The 18,006-nt window shown below is 31.2% G+C and overlaps 1 protein-coding gene across 6 annotated transcripts in view; it reads right to left on the bottom strand.

Moving 5' to 3' along the window:
* Window positions 1–18,006, bottom strand: part of LOC143062659 (centrosome-associated protein 350-like) — a 137,241-nt gene that overhangs the window by 55,564 nt on the left and 63,671 nt on the right. For 5 of the 6 annotated variants that reach the window (XM_076234348.1, XM_076234349.1, XM_076234351.1 and 2 more), the window contains 5 exons: window positions 7,847–8,023; window positions 5,990–6,097; window positions 5,282–5,371; window positions 3,764–3,862; window positions 1,770–1,925 (listed from right to left, as the gene is read on the bottom strand). In XM_076234348.1, coding sequence (XP_076090463.1) covers window positions 1,770–1,925; window positions 3,764–3,862; window positions 5,282–5,371; window positions 5,990–6,097; window positions 7,847–8,023 — 630 coding nt within the window. Of the gene's footprint in view, window positions 1–1,769; window positions 1,926–3,763; window positions 3,863–5,281; window positions 5,372–5,989; window positions 6,098–7,846; window positions 8,024–9,532; window positions 9,665–18,006 lie in introns of those variants that run through there. The other variant, XM_076234353.1, reaches the window with a different exon arrangement.

Below are 18,006 nucleotides of genomic sequence, written 5' to 3'. Positions count from 1 at the left end.
AATAGAAATAATAAATGCATACACATACAGCATAACTTATTAATAAAACATAGAAATATATTAATTAAAGGCACATTAGGACAAACAGGAGATATCTCTTAGATTTGTACACATTCTGCATGGGATAGATCACGTAGAAATACGTCTGAAATATCAAAACATATATGATAATTGTAATGATTTTATGGTTCTCATCCTGCCTGGAACTAAATGTATTTGATTTTTATAGAATGAAGATAATAACACCTATCTGAACTTTTTTAATGTTTCCTTTTATTATATGAAAATGTTTTTCTGTTACAAATCATGATGTATTGTTCTATGTGTACATGTTATGCTGCCCATCAAGGGCCCTTGATTGGAATAACTAGATATCATTGAGATGGGAGCCATCTCTGTGGGCCCCGCTGTGAATAATGTGCATTAAAAAATTGTATCTTTACCATAGGACATGGGTTTGTCAACTGAAATCAAAGTTTTTGACCTTGACCTTTGACCTATGAAGTTGTAAATAAATTATGACACACCCTTTGGTGTTGGTTTATAAACATGTCAAGTATAAACTTTGAAATGATAAAGGTTCTCAAGATATAGAGCGGACACGATCTTTACCATAGGACATGGGGTTGTCAACTGAAACCAAAGTTTTTGACCTTGACCTTTGACCTAGGAAGTTGCACATAAATTATGACACACCCTTTGGTGTTGGTTTATATACATGTCAAGTATAAACTTTGAAATGATAGCGGTTCTCAAGATATAGAGCGGACACAATCTTTACCATAGGACATGGGGTTGTCAACTGAAACCAAAGTTTTTGACCTTGAACTATGCCCTAGGCAGTCGTTCATAAATTATGACACACCCTCTGGTGTTGGTTCATATACATGTCAAGTATAAACTTTGAAATCATAACGGTTCTCAAGATATAGAGCGGACACGATCTTCACCACAGGACACAGGGTTGTCAACTGAAACCAAAGTTTTTTGACCTTGACCTTTGACCTAGGAAGTTGTACATACATCATGAAATCATAATGGTTCTCTAGATATGGAGCGGACACAAAGTGTTACGGATGGACGGACAGACGGACTGACGGACGAACGGACGGACAGACTGATCACTATAGGGGACCGCCTTTGGCGGGACCCTAATAAAATATTCTTATTCTTATTCTTATACTATATGTATTATCCAGACACATGATTATGACTAAAGAGCAGGACAGTTGTTGTTCTTACTCCTAAATGCAATGAGGAAAAAACATTTCAATCAGACCACTCAGAGAGTCTGTTCTTACTCCTAAATGCAATGAGGAAGAAACATTTCAATCAGACCACTCAGAGAGGCTGTTCTTACTCCTAAATGCAATGAGGAAGAAACATTTCAATCAGACCACTCAGAGAGGCTGTTCTTACTCCTAAATGCAATGAGGAAAAAACATTTCAATCAGACCACTCAGAGAGGCTGTTCTTACTCCTAAATGCAATGAGGAAGAAACATTTCAATCAGACCACTCAGAGAGGCTGTTCTTACTCCTAAATGCAATGAGGAAAAAACATTTTAATCAGACCACTCAGAGAGGCTGTTCTTACTCCTAAATGCAATGAGGAAGAAACATTTCAATCAGACCACTCAGAGAGGCTGTTCTTACTCCTAAATGCAATGAGGAAGAAACATTTCAATCAGACCACTCAGAGAGTCTGCTTTATCTAGAAACGAGGTATGTTGAATGTTTACTCAGATATCTCAATGATAATTTACTCACCCATATTAAGATCACTGAGAACACGTCTTGCTTCAGCCGATAAAACTCTGGCTCTTTCTAACTCCATGTCTGTTGCTGTTTTTCTCTCTGGGGGTTCGGGTTCCTCAGCGCCCCCGTATGCACCATCAGGCATATGTGATCCTCTGTCAATGTCACCTGGAAAGACAAGTAGAGAATTTGTCACACGTTTCAATTGTAATGAAGTCTGTAAACTAAGTATTCGAAAGAAGTGTTAAGGAAATTCTAAATATAGCTTTTTCAACATGAATAGAAAACAGAATAATAAAATTGAAGTTCCATTGTGTTTATGTAATAGAGAAAAAAATCGTCATAAAAATAAGTCAAAAATTGCATATTTTCTGTACCATTTATGTTTGGATTTTTTGGGGAAATTAATGTTTTGGTTGACATTGACATTCCATATTTAATACCCAATTCCATACTGAAAGAAGTACGAGCAAGACCAATTTAAACAAAAAGTCAAATCTCTTGTAGAATGTATTGGTAGTTTTTTCCTGTCACTGGGTGAAAAGTTCAAATCAGGTAATATAAAAAAAAATGTCTTATCTCCGTTCACAAATCATGTCAAGATGCCCCACACAAATCCTATTCATTAAATGCAAAGTAAGCAATTATTGCAAAACTATTTTTGACATAAATATGTTTTATATATCAAGACATGGTATTTACCAAACAATACTTTATCAAACTATATCGGACTACCAACAATAAATTCTATGCATAATATTCAATTTAAATATATGAAAGCATTTAATAACTCTTGTTATTAAATACTTCAACACTTAAAGAGATGAGGCCACATTTCTTCAATTCACCTATGATATAAATTTAGATTTTCTTTTATAAAACAGAACACCCCTACTCCCTAATTTAAAAGGTATGACAAGCACAATTACATTCAATGTGATGCAAATGTACGCCTGAACTAACGTCATAATTCAATTATATATTCTAAAAATTCAAAAAACTAAGAAATGAAAGACAAAAATGAATTCAAAGAAACTGACATCTCTGACCTAAAAATGAAATTATATCATTTAAACTTGATAATGACATAATACCATTTAATTTTATCTGATCAGACATTTAATTTTTATCTGATCTATCTTGACAAATGATAAAAAACCTTAAAGAGCTTTGTTTACTTCATTGTAATTACGCAAAACTAATTATATCATAATAAAAGGAGATATAGGATAGACGTCAATGAGACAGCGACCTAATGACTCAGAAAAACAGAAAAAATCTTTGAGTACCAATTAACTACAAGTTTTAAACTTAAAAGAAAATGTGTTTAAGATTACGTTGAAGTATTTAACTACCATCTAGTGAGTATTTCTTTATCTGATGTCTGCTTCACTGAATACAGAATTAAAACGTTTATGAGATAACAATAAAACACTCTTATGAAGAAAACTTCAATGAAATAAAATATGAGGCATCAAAAGGGTAGCAACACAACAACAACCATCAAAACATTTGCACTTTTTTACACCAATACTGGTATGTGAAATATCAAATAAAGCACCCTATAAGATTTTTGAAACAAATACTTGTTGATAAGATTATGACTGCACTTGTTGGTCCTAAAAAATAAAATCTCAAACCTGGTAAACAAAATCTTATTTTCTGTTTGCTTTGACCTAAATTGATGCCTACTTCTTCTAAAATACTGATCAAAGTCTTGATTTTCAGTCTTGTGCCTTTTCCTTACAACATATAAACTGAAAGCAAAACTCACAAATTGAAAGGAAAATTTCAGCCTTGTGTGTAGTCAATTTCAACATAACACCTTGTGTGTAGTCAATTTCAACATAACACCTTGTTGTAGTCAATTTCAACATAACACCTTGTTGTAGTCAATTTCAACATAACGCCTTGTTGTTGTCAATTTCAACATAACACATACAAGATTTTCAAATTTTTTACATGTCAAACTATTTAAGGGTCCTGGTTGTTTACATAATTTATACCTGGCTGAGAGGTCTGTGATGTTCTACGTGTTTTTAATGGTCCCAACTCCCTCATTACCAATTCTTGTCCAGCTCTCCATGAAGACGTTGTTATAATTTCTGTAAATATCAAAAGTTTTACTATACTTAATTTCAACATCTTTCATACCATAAAAAAGTTATTAGTCATATCCTTTCTGTACTGTAGAACTTCTACATTGTTTTAAAGGCGTTAAATGCTAATTTTTGACTCTCTTGTTTATTACACATAAGTAGGGTTATATCTCAGTATTTATAACATTTTATAAAATTTTAAAACTTTTTGCATAATTTCATAAAATTTTACTCCCTTTTTTAGATTAACCTGCATATTTTTATTGTCCTGCTTATTTTTTTGGATAAAACTGGTCACTATACACTAGGAAAATCTAGTTACAAAAAGATTTTTTATCAACTTGGGTAAATGTTAGTTTACACTAGTAGGTGTCCACACTTGAGTTAAATTAATTCTGATTACGGTTAGTAATTATTTGTAAACACTTAAAAGGTTTTACATTAAGTAAGTAAATTTCAATTTACCAAAGTAATGTCAGACACTAATATTTATATACAATTTTTCTGAAGTTTTTTTTCTGACAGAGTTTAATGCATATATATTTTATTTATTAAGTTTAAAAGGTCATTGTTCTAAAAAAGCTAAGGTTAAAATCTGTCAAATTTATATAGATCCTATATGGGGAAATCATTCTCTGGTGAATATAACCAATACATTCATTTGTTGGAAGGAACATTACATAGATTAATCACATTCTGGGAATAAAAAGAACAATTTAGTGTCCATAGCACATGAATACTGATGCCCCTCTAGCATGATAATTTTCTATGTTCAGTGGACCATGAAATTTGAGTCAAAACTCTAATTTTGCATTAAAATTAGACACATCATATCAAAGGAAACATATTTACTGAGTTTCAAGTTGACTTCAACTTCATCAAAAACTACCTTGTCCAAAAACTTAAACCTGAAGCAGGACAGACGGATGAACTGACAAACAGACCAGAAAACATAATGCTCCTCTACTATCTTGGGTTGAACACAAAAAGATAATGCCCCCCCCCCCTAATATTGTAGGTGGAACATTAAAATGAGGTTACCAATTCTTATTTCATTGGTATTTAACAATGTGTCAATTTTTCTGTCTTTCTTCAACCTAATTTATTTTAGCATCCCCTGGAATCTTTCCATATCCCCCTACAAAAAGGTATTTACAAAGGCATACACCAAAATTCAACGAAAATTCAACCAATAATGTTATTTTCATTTTTGGGTAAGAATGAAGAAAATACACATATTCTTTTAGATTCTGATTTAGAACAGCTAATTTTCAAGGGCCTCCCTATTTTTGCAGAATAATATCTAATTTCAAACGGTAGTAAAAATATCAGAAGAAACTTTTTATTAAAATCTGCCATTCATTGGCTCTCTTTTTCTGATATCAACAGAAACATAAATTACAAATGCTTTTCAATTTGTCTTACCATTTTTCTTCTGTTTATTGGCATCTTTTTTATTAGCTTTAGCTATAACACGGGTCAGTTTTCTTTCCTGGTCTTCTTCCTTCAGTGGCTCTGTAAATAAATTAATGGACATATAAATGACAAAATAACAAAACATGCAATAATTTTCAAGTTTTAGACAAAAGATATACAAGAAATCTGGACCGGGTGCATCTGCCAAAAATGGTTTTACTGAGCTGTATTTCACTATTAATGTACATTCTGGTGATGTTCCATAATGGTCCAATATCAATGATAAATTTGACACAGGTATAAGGAGTCCAGAAAAAAGGTCTGATATAAGCCAAGTATTGTAGATTAACACAAAATACTTGGGGAATGTAAGGTGGTAAGTAATAGAGGAAGGAAATGGGACTAAATTGTCTGTATTTTTTTTTTATGGAAGTCATTGATTAATGCTGCTACAGAATTAATTTATCATTAGACACATTCTTAATCAGAAGAAAATAAAAATCTTCATAAAATCCAACTCCAAAACTTTTTTTTTTTAATTCAAAACTAAAATTGTTTCATAGTAAGCATTAGTAAAATATTCAATTTAAAAAGTCACATTCAAGTGGAAACTTCTAAAACGTACAATTCTAGCTTAAGAGCTGGTGATATTTAAATATGTAAGAAGAAAAAAAAATTCTCATTGACCTGCTTACTCTTTCTCAATAAATTACAAACCAGGAGTTTTCTGTGCCTTGAGATTTTTCTTTTTCTTGTCCTTTTTCTTTCCATCTTTTAATGGCTTTACTTCCGTATGTTTATATTTGACTTCTGTTTCACTAAAACCTATAAAATATAAAAGCATTATTTAATCAGAGACGTTACATTGCATATAGCATGTAATGACATTTAATGCATCAATTCATCTATTCTATTATTAAATTACAGTCATCGACTTTTATAAAAATCGGTGAAACTTTTGTTATGTAATGCAATTTCAAAATATATCCTTTCGGATGACAATGTTTCCACTGGTTTGTATGTATCGAATTTAGTATGACACTTCTCAGAAGATCCACAGTTCAGCAAGTAATCCACATAGCACCAAAAACAAAATCCCATTTAATAGAGGATAACACTTAACACAGCAAGAGACTTATAATGCTATAAAGACCTGCATTTTGTTTTATCTTGTCACAGTTTGACCTTTCTTTTTTTTACATAAACCTGAGTCAGCAAATTTAAAAATTATCACTATCTAGTATAAATGGAATTCACACAATTGAAATAGTAAATATTTTCAGGCATAGAAAAACTTAGACCACTACAACTGGATATCTATTTAGACAGTATCCTAGAGGAATAAAAGAGTTACAACAAGTTTTAATATACCATTGAAAGTATATTATTGTGTGTCAGTATAATTGAACCTTTCTACTTGTTCCTATCATCATATGCATAAACTAATCTTTTTATTCTAATTTTGCACTTCCTGTTCATAAAAAAAATGATTTTCCCAGTTCGACAAGGTTGCAGTACCATATTTTCTTGATTGAAAATGTGAAATAATTCAATTTTACGAGTCTATATATAGCAATTTGCATACCATCAAATACCCGATCAAATTCAATCTTTCCAGTAGGAATTTGATAAGGAAATTTCCCTCCTTAAAACATCTTAATAAAATGTTACAGTAGTTTAATTAACAATTGATTAGAACAAACGGATGTCAATAAAACTACTTCTCATCAGCGTGTAACAATTGTAATTACTTTCGATAAAAGAGATTCAACATTGCATGGCGCAGTCATTATTACATAATCAGGCAATGATTTTCTTTGGAAACGTACAATGAAAAAGACATGGAAATATTTCATCTATTTTACTTTGACTTGATAAAAAAAATGACATTAATTCTGTTGATGAAAGAACTCCGTCATTATTGTCAGTATATGGTCTGCATGATTAAATATTGCGGTGGCTTTTTCAAGTTGGATGATAAATACGAAATTAAAATGTTCATTGCTGTTTGATGTCAAGTAATTTTTAAGCCTGCATCATTAATATAATTATTGCAAATGGATTTAAAAAACCTGTTCTAGCTCTCATTTTTCAATATCATTATGTGCTAGCCCACAAAAGACAAATCGTTAAACTGATAAAAAAGATCTTATCATTTTTTTAATATATTTTTACATGAAAGTGCTTATATACTACATTGTATGAAAAAGATGTATTAATCTGATTACAATATAGATCTGATGATGATCACACTTTGATTAGAATTGATAATAGAGAATGGGGAATATGCCAGAGATAACTACCCGACCAAAGAGCAGCCAACAGCAGATGGCCACCAACAGGTCTTCAACACAGCGAGAAATTCCTGCACCGGAAGGTGGTCCTCAGCTGGCCGAAAATAAAATTGTGTTCTAGTTCAGTGAAAATAGATGTCACACTATTTGATTACACAGATCTGAGAATGTTCTGGTTTTTTTCCATTCTGATAAATCTTAGTACCAACCAATACAATTTTTAAAGTTGTCGATCATCACAAAAAACCCTAGTATCCCATTCAAAACAGTAAAAGGCTACCTTTGTATGACGGTGGCGGGTGGCCTGCTGCAATTTTTCTTTTTGGGTGTTTGTCTTGACCTTCTGTATGATAATCATTTGACCTGGTCTGAACCGGGTCATTGTCATTGTGAAGCAGTCGATCAGAGTTCATATCTGTACCTCCCATTGCATAATCTTCACCATATTCTTTGTTTTCTGAAAAATAAAAATAAACAATTAGTAAAAAAATAATGGGTGCTAGGTTAAGTATTTCTTCATTATATGCTGGAAGGTTTCTCTTGACAAAGCATTCAAGTGTTTGTTTAAAAAAGCATTAACAGTTTTCATAAGACAGCATAGAAAATTAGTGACTGAGTAACCTGAAACCCACAAAAACCCTAGGGTGAATGAACTGAAAATAAAACAAGAATGTGTCCTCAGTACACGAATGCTCCACTCGCACTATCATTTTCCATGTTCAGTGGACCGTGAAATTGGGGTAAAAACTCTTATTTGGCATTAAAATTAGAAAGATCATATCATAGGGGACATGTGTACTAAGTTTGAAGTCGATTGGACTTAAACTTCATCAAAAACTACCTTGACCAAAAACTTTAACCTGAAGCGGGACAGACGGACGGACGCACAGACCAGAAAACATAATGCCCCTCTACTATCGTAGGTGGGGCATAAAAAAACATACAGACTGACATTGGCCTTAGGTTCCTGACTTGGGACAGTTGCAAAAATGCAAAGCAATTTGCACTCATGTGAAATACACTGTATATCATTGTATATTATTTATTATATATAAGAGCTGTAATGGTTCAATTAATATATTTTGTTAATTATGTGATTTTTAAAAACAATGGATATCAATCTGAATGCCTGAGAAGTTGAGAACTCTGAGAAGATTGCATGCAGAATGTACTTACTATTACACTGAAAGATTCAAATACATACATGTGGTTTACCTAAAACTTTCTCAAAATATGCTTAAATTACCAAGACTTACTAAACTTAGGTAGTGTATTTGTACTAACTTTCTGGTTGACTAGGTCCCTGATATAGATATCAAATTAAAAAAAAAAGAAATCATACAATTTATTTAGTAAATAGCATTACTATTTAACCACTTTAAAAGGTCAAGTATTTGTTAACAAGTCGGTCAGATTAATTTATTCTTACCATTCTATTCTTAAATTTCACAGTAAATATCAAAATTACCATCTATGAAATATCAACACTGTCGGGAAGTTTGTTTACTATTGTACATAATACACCATGGGTCATACAGGCTATATATAACTTCGTCTGACATCAGATTCATTTAAGAAATGAACTTTTGTATTCAAACTTTCAAAAATATCATCTGTACTCTTGCATGACTGAGGTAATTTCAATCAGAATTCATTACAATGAAAGAAGCAGGAAAACTTCTGTAACTTACAAGTATGATGCTATTTACCAGTACCACTTTTTAACACAAGAAGATTCATTGCAGGCAGAAGCAAAACAGAAAAGTTTCACCAAGAAAACAGTAGTTCAAATGAAACTTGTAGGAACAAAGTAAACATGGTTTACATAAAATCTATGTAAAAATTCAGTTGCCTAAAACAAAACTGTTTCTGGCACACACAAAACATACAATTGTGTCTTAAGAGTGCATGCACACACATAAGACTTGCTAATGATATCAATAAATACAACCAAATACAAACTTACCAGTAAACAGACCTAAGAACTTCCAAAAATATACTACTAACAAAACACCCAGTGTGAAAATGAACAAGAGAAAATTCCTCTTGTGAATGAATTAGTGTAAATATACAAAATATGACTTTTCTTTTGTGGTAGTATATTGCTGGTGAAAGGCTCTAGATGAAATACAATATTTACACAGGATCAGTAAAACTAATGGACCTTATACAAATATTGGCTAATCTTTCCAACTAACTATAAATAAACATATACCCTTAAGGGTCTAAAATGTTTAACACTTAGTCAATAGTGGACTGGACTACACGCTGTTGTACATGTACAGTTCTATTACATATTTTTTGTGTGAAAAACTAGATATTGCTAGCAGCTTGATTTAAACAACATGCAGTTTGTCAAAGAGACAACAAAAGACAACCAAAGAGCAGAAAACAGCTGAAGGCCACCAATGGGTCTTCAACTGAGCTAGAAAATCCTGAATCTGGATGTAGAATAATTGTCAATGAAAAAGAAATTCAATTACAAATCAAATGAAAATATCTCAGAGAAAAAACATGTACAGAGCAATGCCTAAGTTCATACTACATAGTCCGGGACATATCCCAACTGATAATATTCATTCTTAATAACCCCCAAAGATGTTAATTTGCTTTCATTGAGAACAGTGGAATTCCCTTTTTTTTTAAATGCTGTTTTAATAAATGTAATAAATCTTCAATTATATTATATCTTTTTCCTATGCCAATAAGGCCATGAAGCCATGACCATGATTACAGAAATTTGAATTAAATTTCGATAAAAAAAATCAAAATTATTTGTTTTGGGTTTTCCAACTATAAATTTGTCAACCTTCATTGTCCATATAATTACTTAAAATTTTTTTTTAAAAATCCTGGAATTTCCAAAAATATTCGACATCAAGCATATAATTGAGTCCTTATTTCGCTGCCTACTGTTGTGGAAAACTTAAGTCATTGGTTTTTATTGTCAAATGTTTATACTGCATTGTGGGTACTTGACAATTATGATGCTACTTTATGTATATTCAAAGGTTTCTCAACATATCTCTTTTTTTTTTAGTTTTTCTTATTTCCTGATATTATAAATATAAATGACCTGACTATTAATTACCATTTCTCTTAATCTCTGTGCTAAATTCAAAATTCAAAAGTTACTATACATGGTCATAACCTGTCAAATAATTATACATGTGGTTAAAAGATTATTATTTTTTTTTTTTGCATTCTATTACGGTTTCTTAAAATAGGAAATTTATGTTCCGTAACAATGCTTAACTTTAAGCCTGATCCTATTTATCTAGGGCCATTAAATCTCAAGTTTTTTTTATCAGTGTTGGTAAATAAAGGAAACCTTTTTCTATCTCTCAATCTTTTAAAGGTCAAGATTCTATGTAAAGTTTTCAACTTTAACAGATCAAATATTATGGAAATTAAATAAATGTTAAGCCGAAGGTCATACATGTAACCTTAGAAAATAATAGTGTGGGTGTTTTCAAAGTTTTCACTATTTACGATTTTAGAATTTCCATTTGTTGTAATTACAGAAAATAATCGGTGGGAAAATGAAAGTTAACCAGGAGAGATTTACATAAGTAATAAGTTTACATGTTATAGATTGGACCATGTACTATTACATTGCAATATCTGCACCAGGGGTAAAGAGGTTTTCTGTAATAATTATCAGTTAAAATATATAGAATCAAATTGTTGTTTGCTTTTCTATTATTGTATGTAACAGTGAAACTAAAGTTGGGCAATTTCTGATATAATACTGCCGATTAGTTCTGCAAAAACCCAGGCTTCCAGTTACATTACCAAAGCACTTCAACAAGTATAAGGGAAATAACAATAACAGCCTGTAATTTGATTTTTAGTTTAATTTCATTTCTAAATGGATATTTAAACCAATTTTCAAATAGAGAACTTCCAATTCATTAAGATCAAACCCTGTTTTCCATTATTAACCTGATATAGAAAATTAGTCACATAAAATGATACCTTATTACCCCCAATTGATTAAAATGGATTTTACTACCTTCTGTCCTCAAACATAACAGAAATAACTCTTACATACGAAATAGGTCATGGTGATCAAGTTTTTGTATAAACCAGCTTTTAAATTACAAGATACATTAGATGACAAATTATTATTCCTCTATAACTTTAAGTAGCTTAGATCTGGTCCTCTATCAGAAAATCTCCTTCATTATCATCACCCAGTCCCTTGTCAGATTGACTGGATCTAACTTTGATCACCACTCTATAACTTGTAGTTCCTTAAATCTGGTTTTGGATATACATATGAAACTTGACCAGTCTATCATGCGTTCAATATAGGTTGACCTGACCAAATTTTTGCATTGACTTTTTTATAATTTATAAATTTTAACCAATATATAGAATATGGTTTATTATTTAAACATGAAAATATTCCTAACCTACATTATATTCTGTTGGCATTAATGAAGGAGTACCGTAATATCAGAATCGAATCAATTGAAATCAAACCAAGAATTAATTACCAAGTCCAAAAGTTTAATTTCCTGTTTTTACTGAATCTAATGTTCAACTTTCTTTGAAACAACTGTATAATTACAATTGACTTCCCAACTGGCATTGTGTTTTTAATCCCCATTCTGATTTGCTGATTTTTGCATGGGAGAAAAAATGTGTATATAATCAATAGTCCGATAAAAAGTAAACCAATTGAGTATATGAGAACTCATGGAAAATTCAGATTGATTGATCGTTGGTGTTTAAGTGCCACTTTTGGGCTTTTTGGTGGCAGCCAGTTTTTATTGGTGGAGGAAGCCAGTTGCCCAGAAAAACCACAAACCTTCTATAAAAAAACTGACAATCCTAGCCAATTAAGATTGGAGTCGAGTGCACCTTAACGAGCGGGTTTGAACTCACAGCCTCAGTGTTGACTGGCTAGTGATAACAGTAGAACTACTTAGACCACTCAGCCACTGAGTTGAATCCCTAATTTAATGATAACCAGTAACCTAGTACAAGGCAACCAAGACACCATAACAAATCAAATATATATGCAAAATTATCTTAGTTTTAGTTGCCAAGAAAGGTGTTTGAAGCCTATAAGGCCACTATTAAAAATATTTTGGTTTGCCCAAACCCTACTCAAGGTTGAGACAGTGTGTAGGTAGGTAGGCATTTTTTTTATTATTTTTTTTTTTTTAAAGAAATTGAAGTATCGGATGTTTATTAGTCTTCATGCCTATCTGATTAAAAAAAAAAATCTTCAAATCAGGACAATAAAAGAATTTGAGTAGGCAGCTTTTTCCTGGGTAGGAAGGGTTTGGGCAAACAAACCTAATCTTTTTTATGGCCTAATAACAGTAAACCAAAACATGTTTTAAATATCCAACCAAACAAAGATTTCCTTACAAGGGGTAAGACAGCTTCTATAGATAATTATGACATTTAAAAAAAAATACTTCATCAAATTTACACAATCTTTCATTTAACTGAAACCCACTACTAATGTGGTCTATTTATATATATGGGAATACAGGGTGTTATGCTTATCAAAACTTTGTAAGATATCAGGTATAAAAAGATGAAAAATAATTATCTATATGATTTATGGGTTCAAATATATAGGTATACTGTAAAATGTAGAATGCATCTGTTAAACCAAGATTTGCTTTTAAATGTTTTCAGCCTTTCAAACATCTGAGCCTTTAGTTCAGTGCAATTGGTATTGGATGTAGGCTAGGAGGCTATGAGATGTCCGCCTAATATTCCATTGTTGTGTTATATTGCTGTTTCTTTGACATGTATACAATACAGGTATCACATAATCGTGAGGAAACTTTTTTTTAAATATTTTTTTTTTTATATGCATGAAGTAATTATTGAGAAATAAAATGTTTATTAATCTTTTTTCATATACAGAAAAGAAAATGAACCTCTTTTAAAAATCAACCAACTATTTTTCTTAGCTTTTCCAGTTTATATATAAACAAGAGCAGAGTTTCAAAACATGCCATATCTTTCCATACGCCAAACAACAATAAAAAAGTTTTTACTAGGGTGCAATTTGTATAATAGCCCTCTTCAAAGCGGGTGTTGTTGTCTGTCATTCTATAAATAAATAGGCGTAGGTAGCAGTAAATTGTTATAGATATGAAACTGACTATTTAATCATTGTTAACTTTTTATCAAATTGATATCAAAATTCAGACACTGACTCCTACCTCGGGATTAAACTTCCAGTGGGTCTGATGAAAGTTAACAACGATTTAAAAAAGAAAATTAGCATGCATTATGCATAAAACAGATTCACTTTGTATTTTGTTTGAAGGTGCAGAATATATAAAGTCTTTTATTGAGTACATTAAACAGTTAATGTTTTGACAAAATTTCATCTTTTGCTCAATACACAAATTTAAGCAACAATAAATTTTCAGTATGGAATACATTAACATCATTTTCTTATTGAAGAATTTAAGTGCAGTGAGTGACAATGCAATATAGAGTTACTGCATATTGTTCAAAGTGTCACTAGAATCCATTGAATGTTTTAACAAGTTGCAGGCAAAACACATTACTATACAATCCACTGCTTCACAAAGTAAAATAGGATATAATAAAAAAGACAGAAAAATTGGCAATATTCATGCAGCAATTAAGTGATGACAGAGAGACAGATTACAATTATAGCCTAATGATACTTCTGAGCATGAGAAATATTAAGTTTAGAAATTATGGCAGCTGAAAGTTCTACTACTGAAATTGCACAACTGTCTTTGCCAATATTTATTTTTCCAAAGTTAAGTGAACATTTTTGGTACAAGAGGATATAAACATTTAAGGAATGACTGTAATATTTTTTCTGTATATGAAGAAATAACATAAAAAATGTGGTGCACACTGAATAATGTGCGTAGCGGGTTATTTAACAGTGTGCACCACATTTTTTATGTTATTTCGAATAGGCTGACAAAATATTATAGTTATTTCTTATAATTTAATTCTAAATTCCATTTAAACGGGCGTAAATCATGAAAAATTGTTGTTGACGTCATGGTCACATGACAAAATTGTGTCTATGATATGATAAACAAAACGACGTCAGCCAATCAGAAGACGCATTACATGCAAAAATTTTTTTTTTTCCTAATTAACTTTCATGGAAAAAACAAATATTCTATGGTATGATTTAATGGAAACAAAACTGAATCATTGAAGACCTGTTGGTGACCTTCTGCTGTTGTCTGCTCTATGGTCAGGTTGTTGTCTCTTTGGCACATTCCCCATTTCCATTCTCAATTTTATGCTTTTCCACAGACGTATTCTAAAGACCACTTGTGGCTAAATATATTGCTCATTTCTATATTCCGAAGTTTCACCAGCTGATTACCATTTAACACTAAAAATTTAACGGTATAATAATGTCTATTGTGACAATGTAATTCTCATTAATCTAAATTGACAAATGTGATCCAGTTATAAACTTTATGTGAGATCTTTTACCGTTAGTGTTGTTTTATAGGTCTTCCTTCGTCAATGAGCCTTTTGTTATACATATGTATTTAAACACTGGCATATACTTCACATCAGTTAGCCCAAACAGACGGGGATCAGTGTAGAATCAACATTCCTGATCAGGAGTAAATACTGTATCCCTTAGATCATGGTCGTATCATGCACGCTATAATCATAAACACTCAATAATCTCTAACCTTTCTGCACATATTTATGTTTGCTATATACCAATGAAGATTTTTATTTTTAATTTTTAAAAAAATTTTAGAAGGAAATTCTAAGAATCTCATTCATTCCTTTCAATGCATAATTTTCTTTGCATACAACCCATTCAAACCGGTCAATATTTTTATTAAGCTCTTATGTTTAATTGTGTTCATTTCTCCAGCATAGTCATTAGGGATATCAACTAACGCTAGTACTAACATGCAATATTGTTGAAATAAGCATTGTTCTAATTAATTAAAGGTAGTTTTTGTCAACGAAAGGATTTGCTATTGAAGTCTGATCACTTGTCTTATTTCTTGTATTTATTCACATGACATTTGTCAGAGAGAAAATTCAGATATTGCAACATGGAGTATGCAGCTTTTCCCAAAACCTCAATAATCAAACTTGCATTTATATTGATTGGCCAACAATCACAATAATGGATGCACTCAAAGTTTAGTGTGACGTCCATTTTCACTGAACTAGTGTACATTTTTGTTTAGGGGGACAGATAAGCACGCCTCCAGGTGCGGGATTTTTTCACTGTATTAAAGACCCATTGGTGTCTTCCGGCTGTTTTCTGCCCTTCAGGTCGGGTTGTTGTATCTTTGACACATTCCTCATTTCTGTTCTCAATTTTAATAATATCTGAATTTACAGTTTTTTTTTTTAAATATACACCGAATGTTGCTTCTCATTGAATCACCAGATAGCCACTTAAATGTTAATCATATCAGAGAGAGTAACCTGTGATGAAAGATTTGACAAACACCAATTGCCACCATAGTTTTTGTAACCTATAACTGAATTATTTCTCTTATTTGTTGTTGAAAAGAATGTTATTCCAATCCAAAATTAGCCCTACCATTAAACTCTGACTCAATCTAAATTTGGCATTTAGCCTGCTTACCTTTATTTAATTATTCATATTATATCCTAAGCTATATGAAAAAGAAATGATAAATATATCATTATACCTTTCAAATAAAAGCCAACAGTATGCCCCAGTTGAGGCTTATATTAAGGAAAGTCTACTTATATATATTTAAAGAGGTTCATACAGGACACTATTTTTATTGGAACATTAATTTTTCAAGTCCCCCCAGTTCAAATAACTCATACCTGTTTTTGTTTAATGGAATTGTATTTGAAATATCCTTGCTTTCTTTAAGTTAAAAAAAAGTATCGATAAAACTTAATAGCTTTTGTTATGTAGTGTAAAGATTGTTATAAAGGGCTCCTTAAAATCAATTAATATAATTTCTTTATAAATGTTCTAGGTTGCTATAAATATGTTTGCCACTACCTTTCTACATGTAAGGTAGTACTAACAAACTGTAACCTCCAAGAAACATGTATCATTTACCTAATATCTTTGTCTTATACCAATTCAAAAGGTCAAACAAATGGTGCATCAAGACAATTAGTGCTTAAAGACACTGATCTTATACTAAATCAAAACGTTATGTTGTTTCAAAGGACCTTCGAAACATTTAGCGCTTAAAAACATTCTTACATTACTAACGAAAATGAAAAATAGTAACTCCCCAGCCTTGGTCTATTATTACGCCGTTTCATTTATGTCCTTTCACTCACTCAGACTATGTCCAATGATTGTAGCCAAAAAAGTATAACAAAATTACCAAACTCCTAGGACAATTAAAAAGAAAGTCATTAAAATCTGACAAAAGAAAATGCTATCAATAGAACAAGTAAAAACCATCTGCCATATTCCTGACTTTGTACAGGCGTACTCCCAAGAAATTGTGGGTTAAATCTGGACTTATAGCTAGTTAAACCTCACACTTCTATAACAGGACTGTTTATAGTTCTGATAAATTGACAAAACATGGTGAGCAAATAAGTTTCAAATGGCTCAGCAGGGGAGACAATAACTTTTGTGTAATGATACAGTATTTTTGCCCAAGAGCTTTGCAAAATGATCAGACATATACAAAAATTAGATAAAATCAAATCACTTGTATTTGGTCCAAATAAGATGTGTTATAACAGAAGTAGGTACTTATTTCAATTGTAAGCTAAACTATGGTATATCATATTGCAGAAAATCTTTAATATGTTTTTAATTTAAAAAAAAATAATCTAATATTACAAAATGCAATAATAAGCTAATTTGTCAGTTAAAAGGCTTCATGCCGTGTAAAAACTAATGTTTAATCATAATTCGCTTCTCAAGATCCAATTGTACAAAAAATTATGAAATTAATACAGATCAATCTGAGATTTTTAATTTCACTATAAACAAAATTTGTTTTATTAACATTAAAAGCTGTTAAAATTTTTATGACCTTTATGACCTTTTCTTTAGTAAGGTTCTGTATAAGTATTTGTGGTACGAAGTTTCTGCGAACTTAAATGATACTTGAGACACATAAATACAGATAAGTAATTTTAATATATAATAGGTAAGTAATTTCTACAAATAATAAAAAGATAAATATGTATACAAAACGTTGACACCTGCACTGTGTGTACTTTTATCTACATGGATGTTTTGGGTCTGTTTGGTTTGTTCTCATGAAATTGATTTGGTACATCACAAACACTTTAGCACTTTGCAATATAATGCACCATTTTAATATGAGAGTAGTCAGCATTAGTTCAACCCTTTTATGTAAAGACATGTATTTCATTTATTTACTCATATCTAGGTATAGAAATGTATTCAGAACAAACTGATGACAAGTTTTTTTTCAAAGTTTCATGATTAAAAGAGCCACC

Source organism: Mytilus galloprovincialis, chromosome 2 (genome assembly GCF_965363235.1).
Source record: "Mytilus galloprovincialis chromosome 2, xbMytGall1.hap1.1, whole genome shotgun sequence".
NCBI lineage: Eukaryota > Metazoa > Mollusca > Bivalvia > Mytilida > Mytilidae > Mytilus > Mytilus galloprovincialis.
This window is presented reverse-complemented; position numbering and strand designations above follow the sequence as displayed.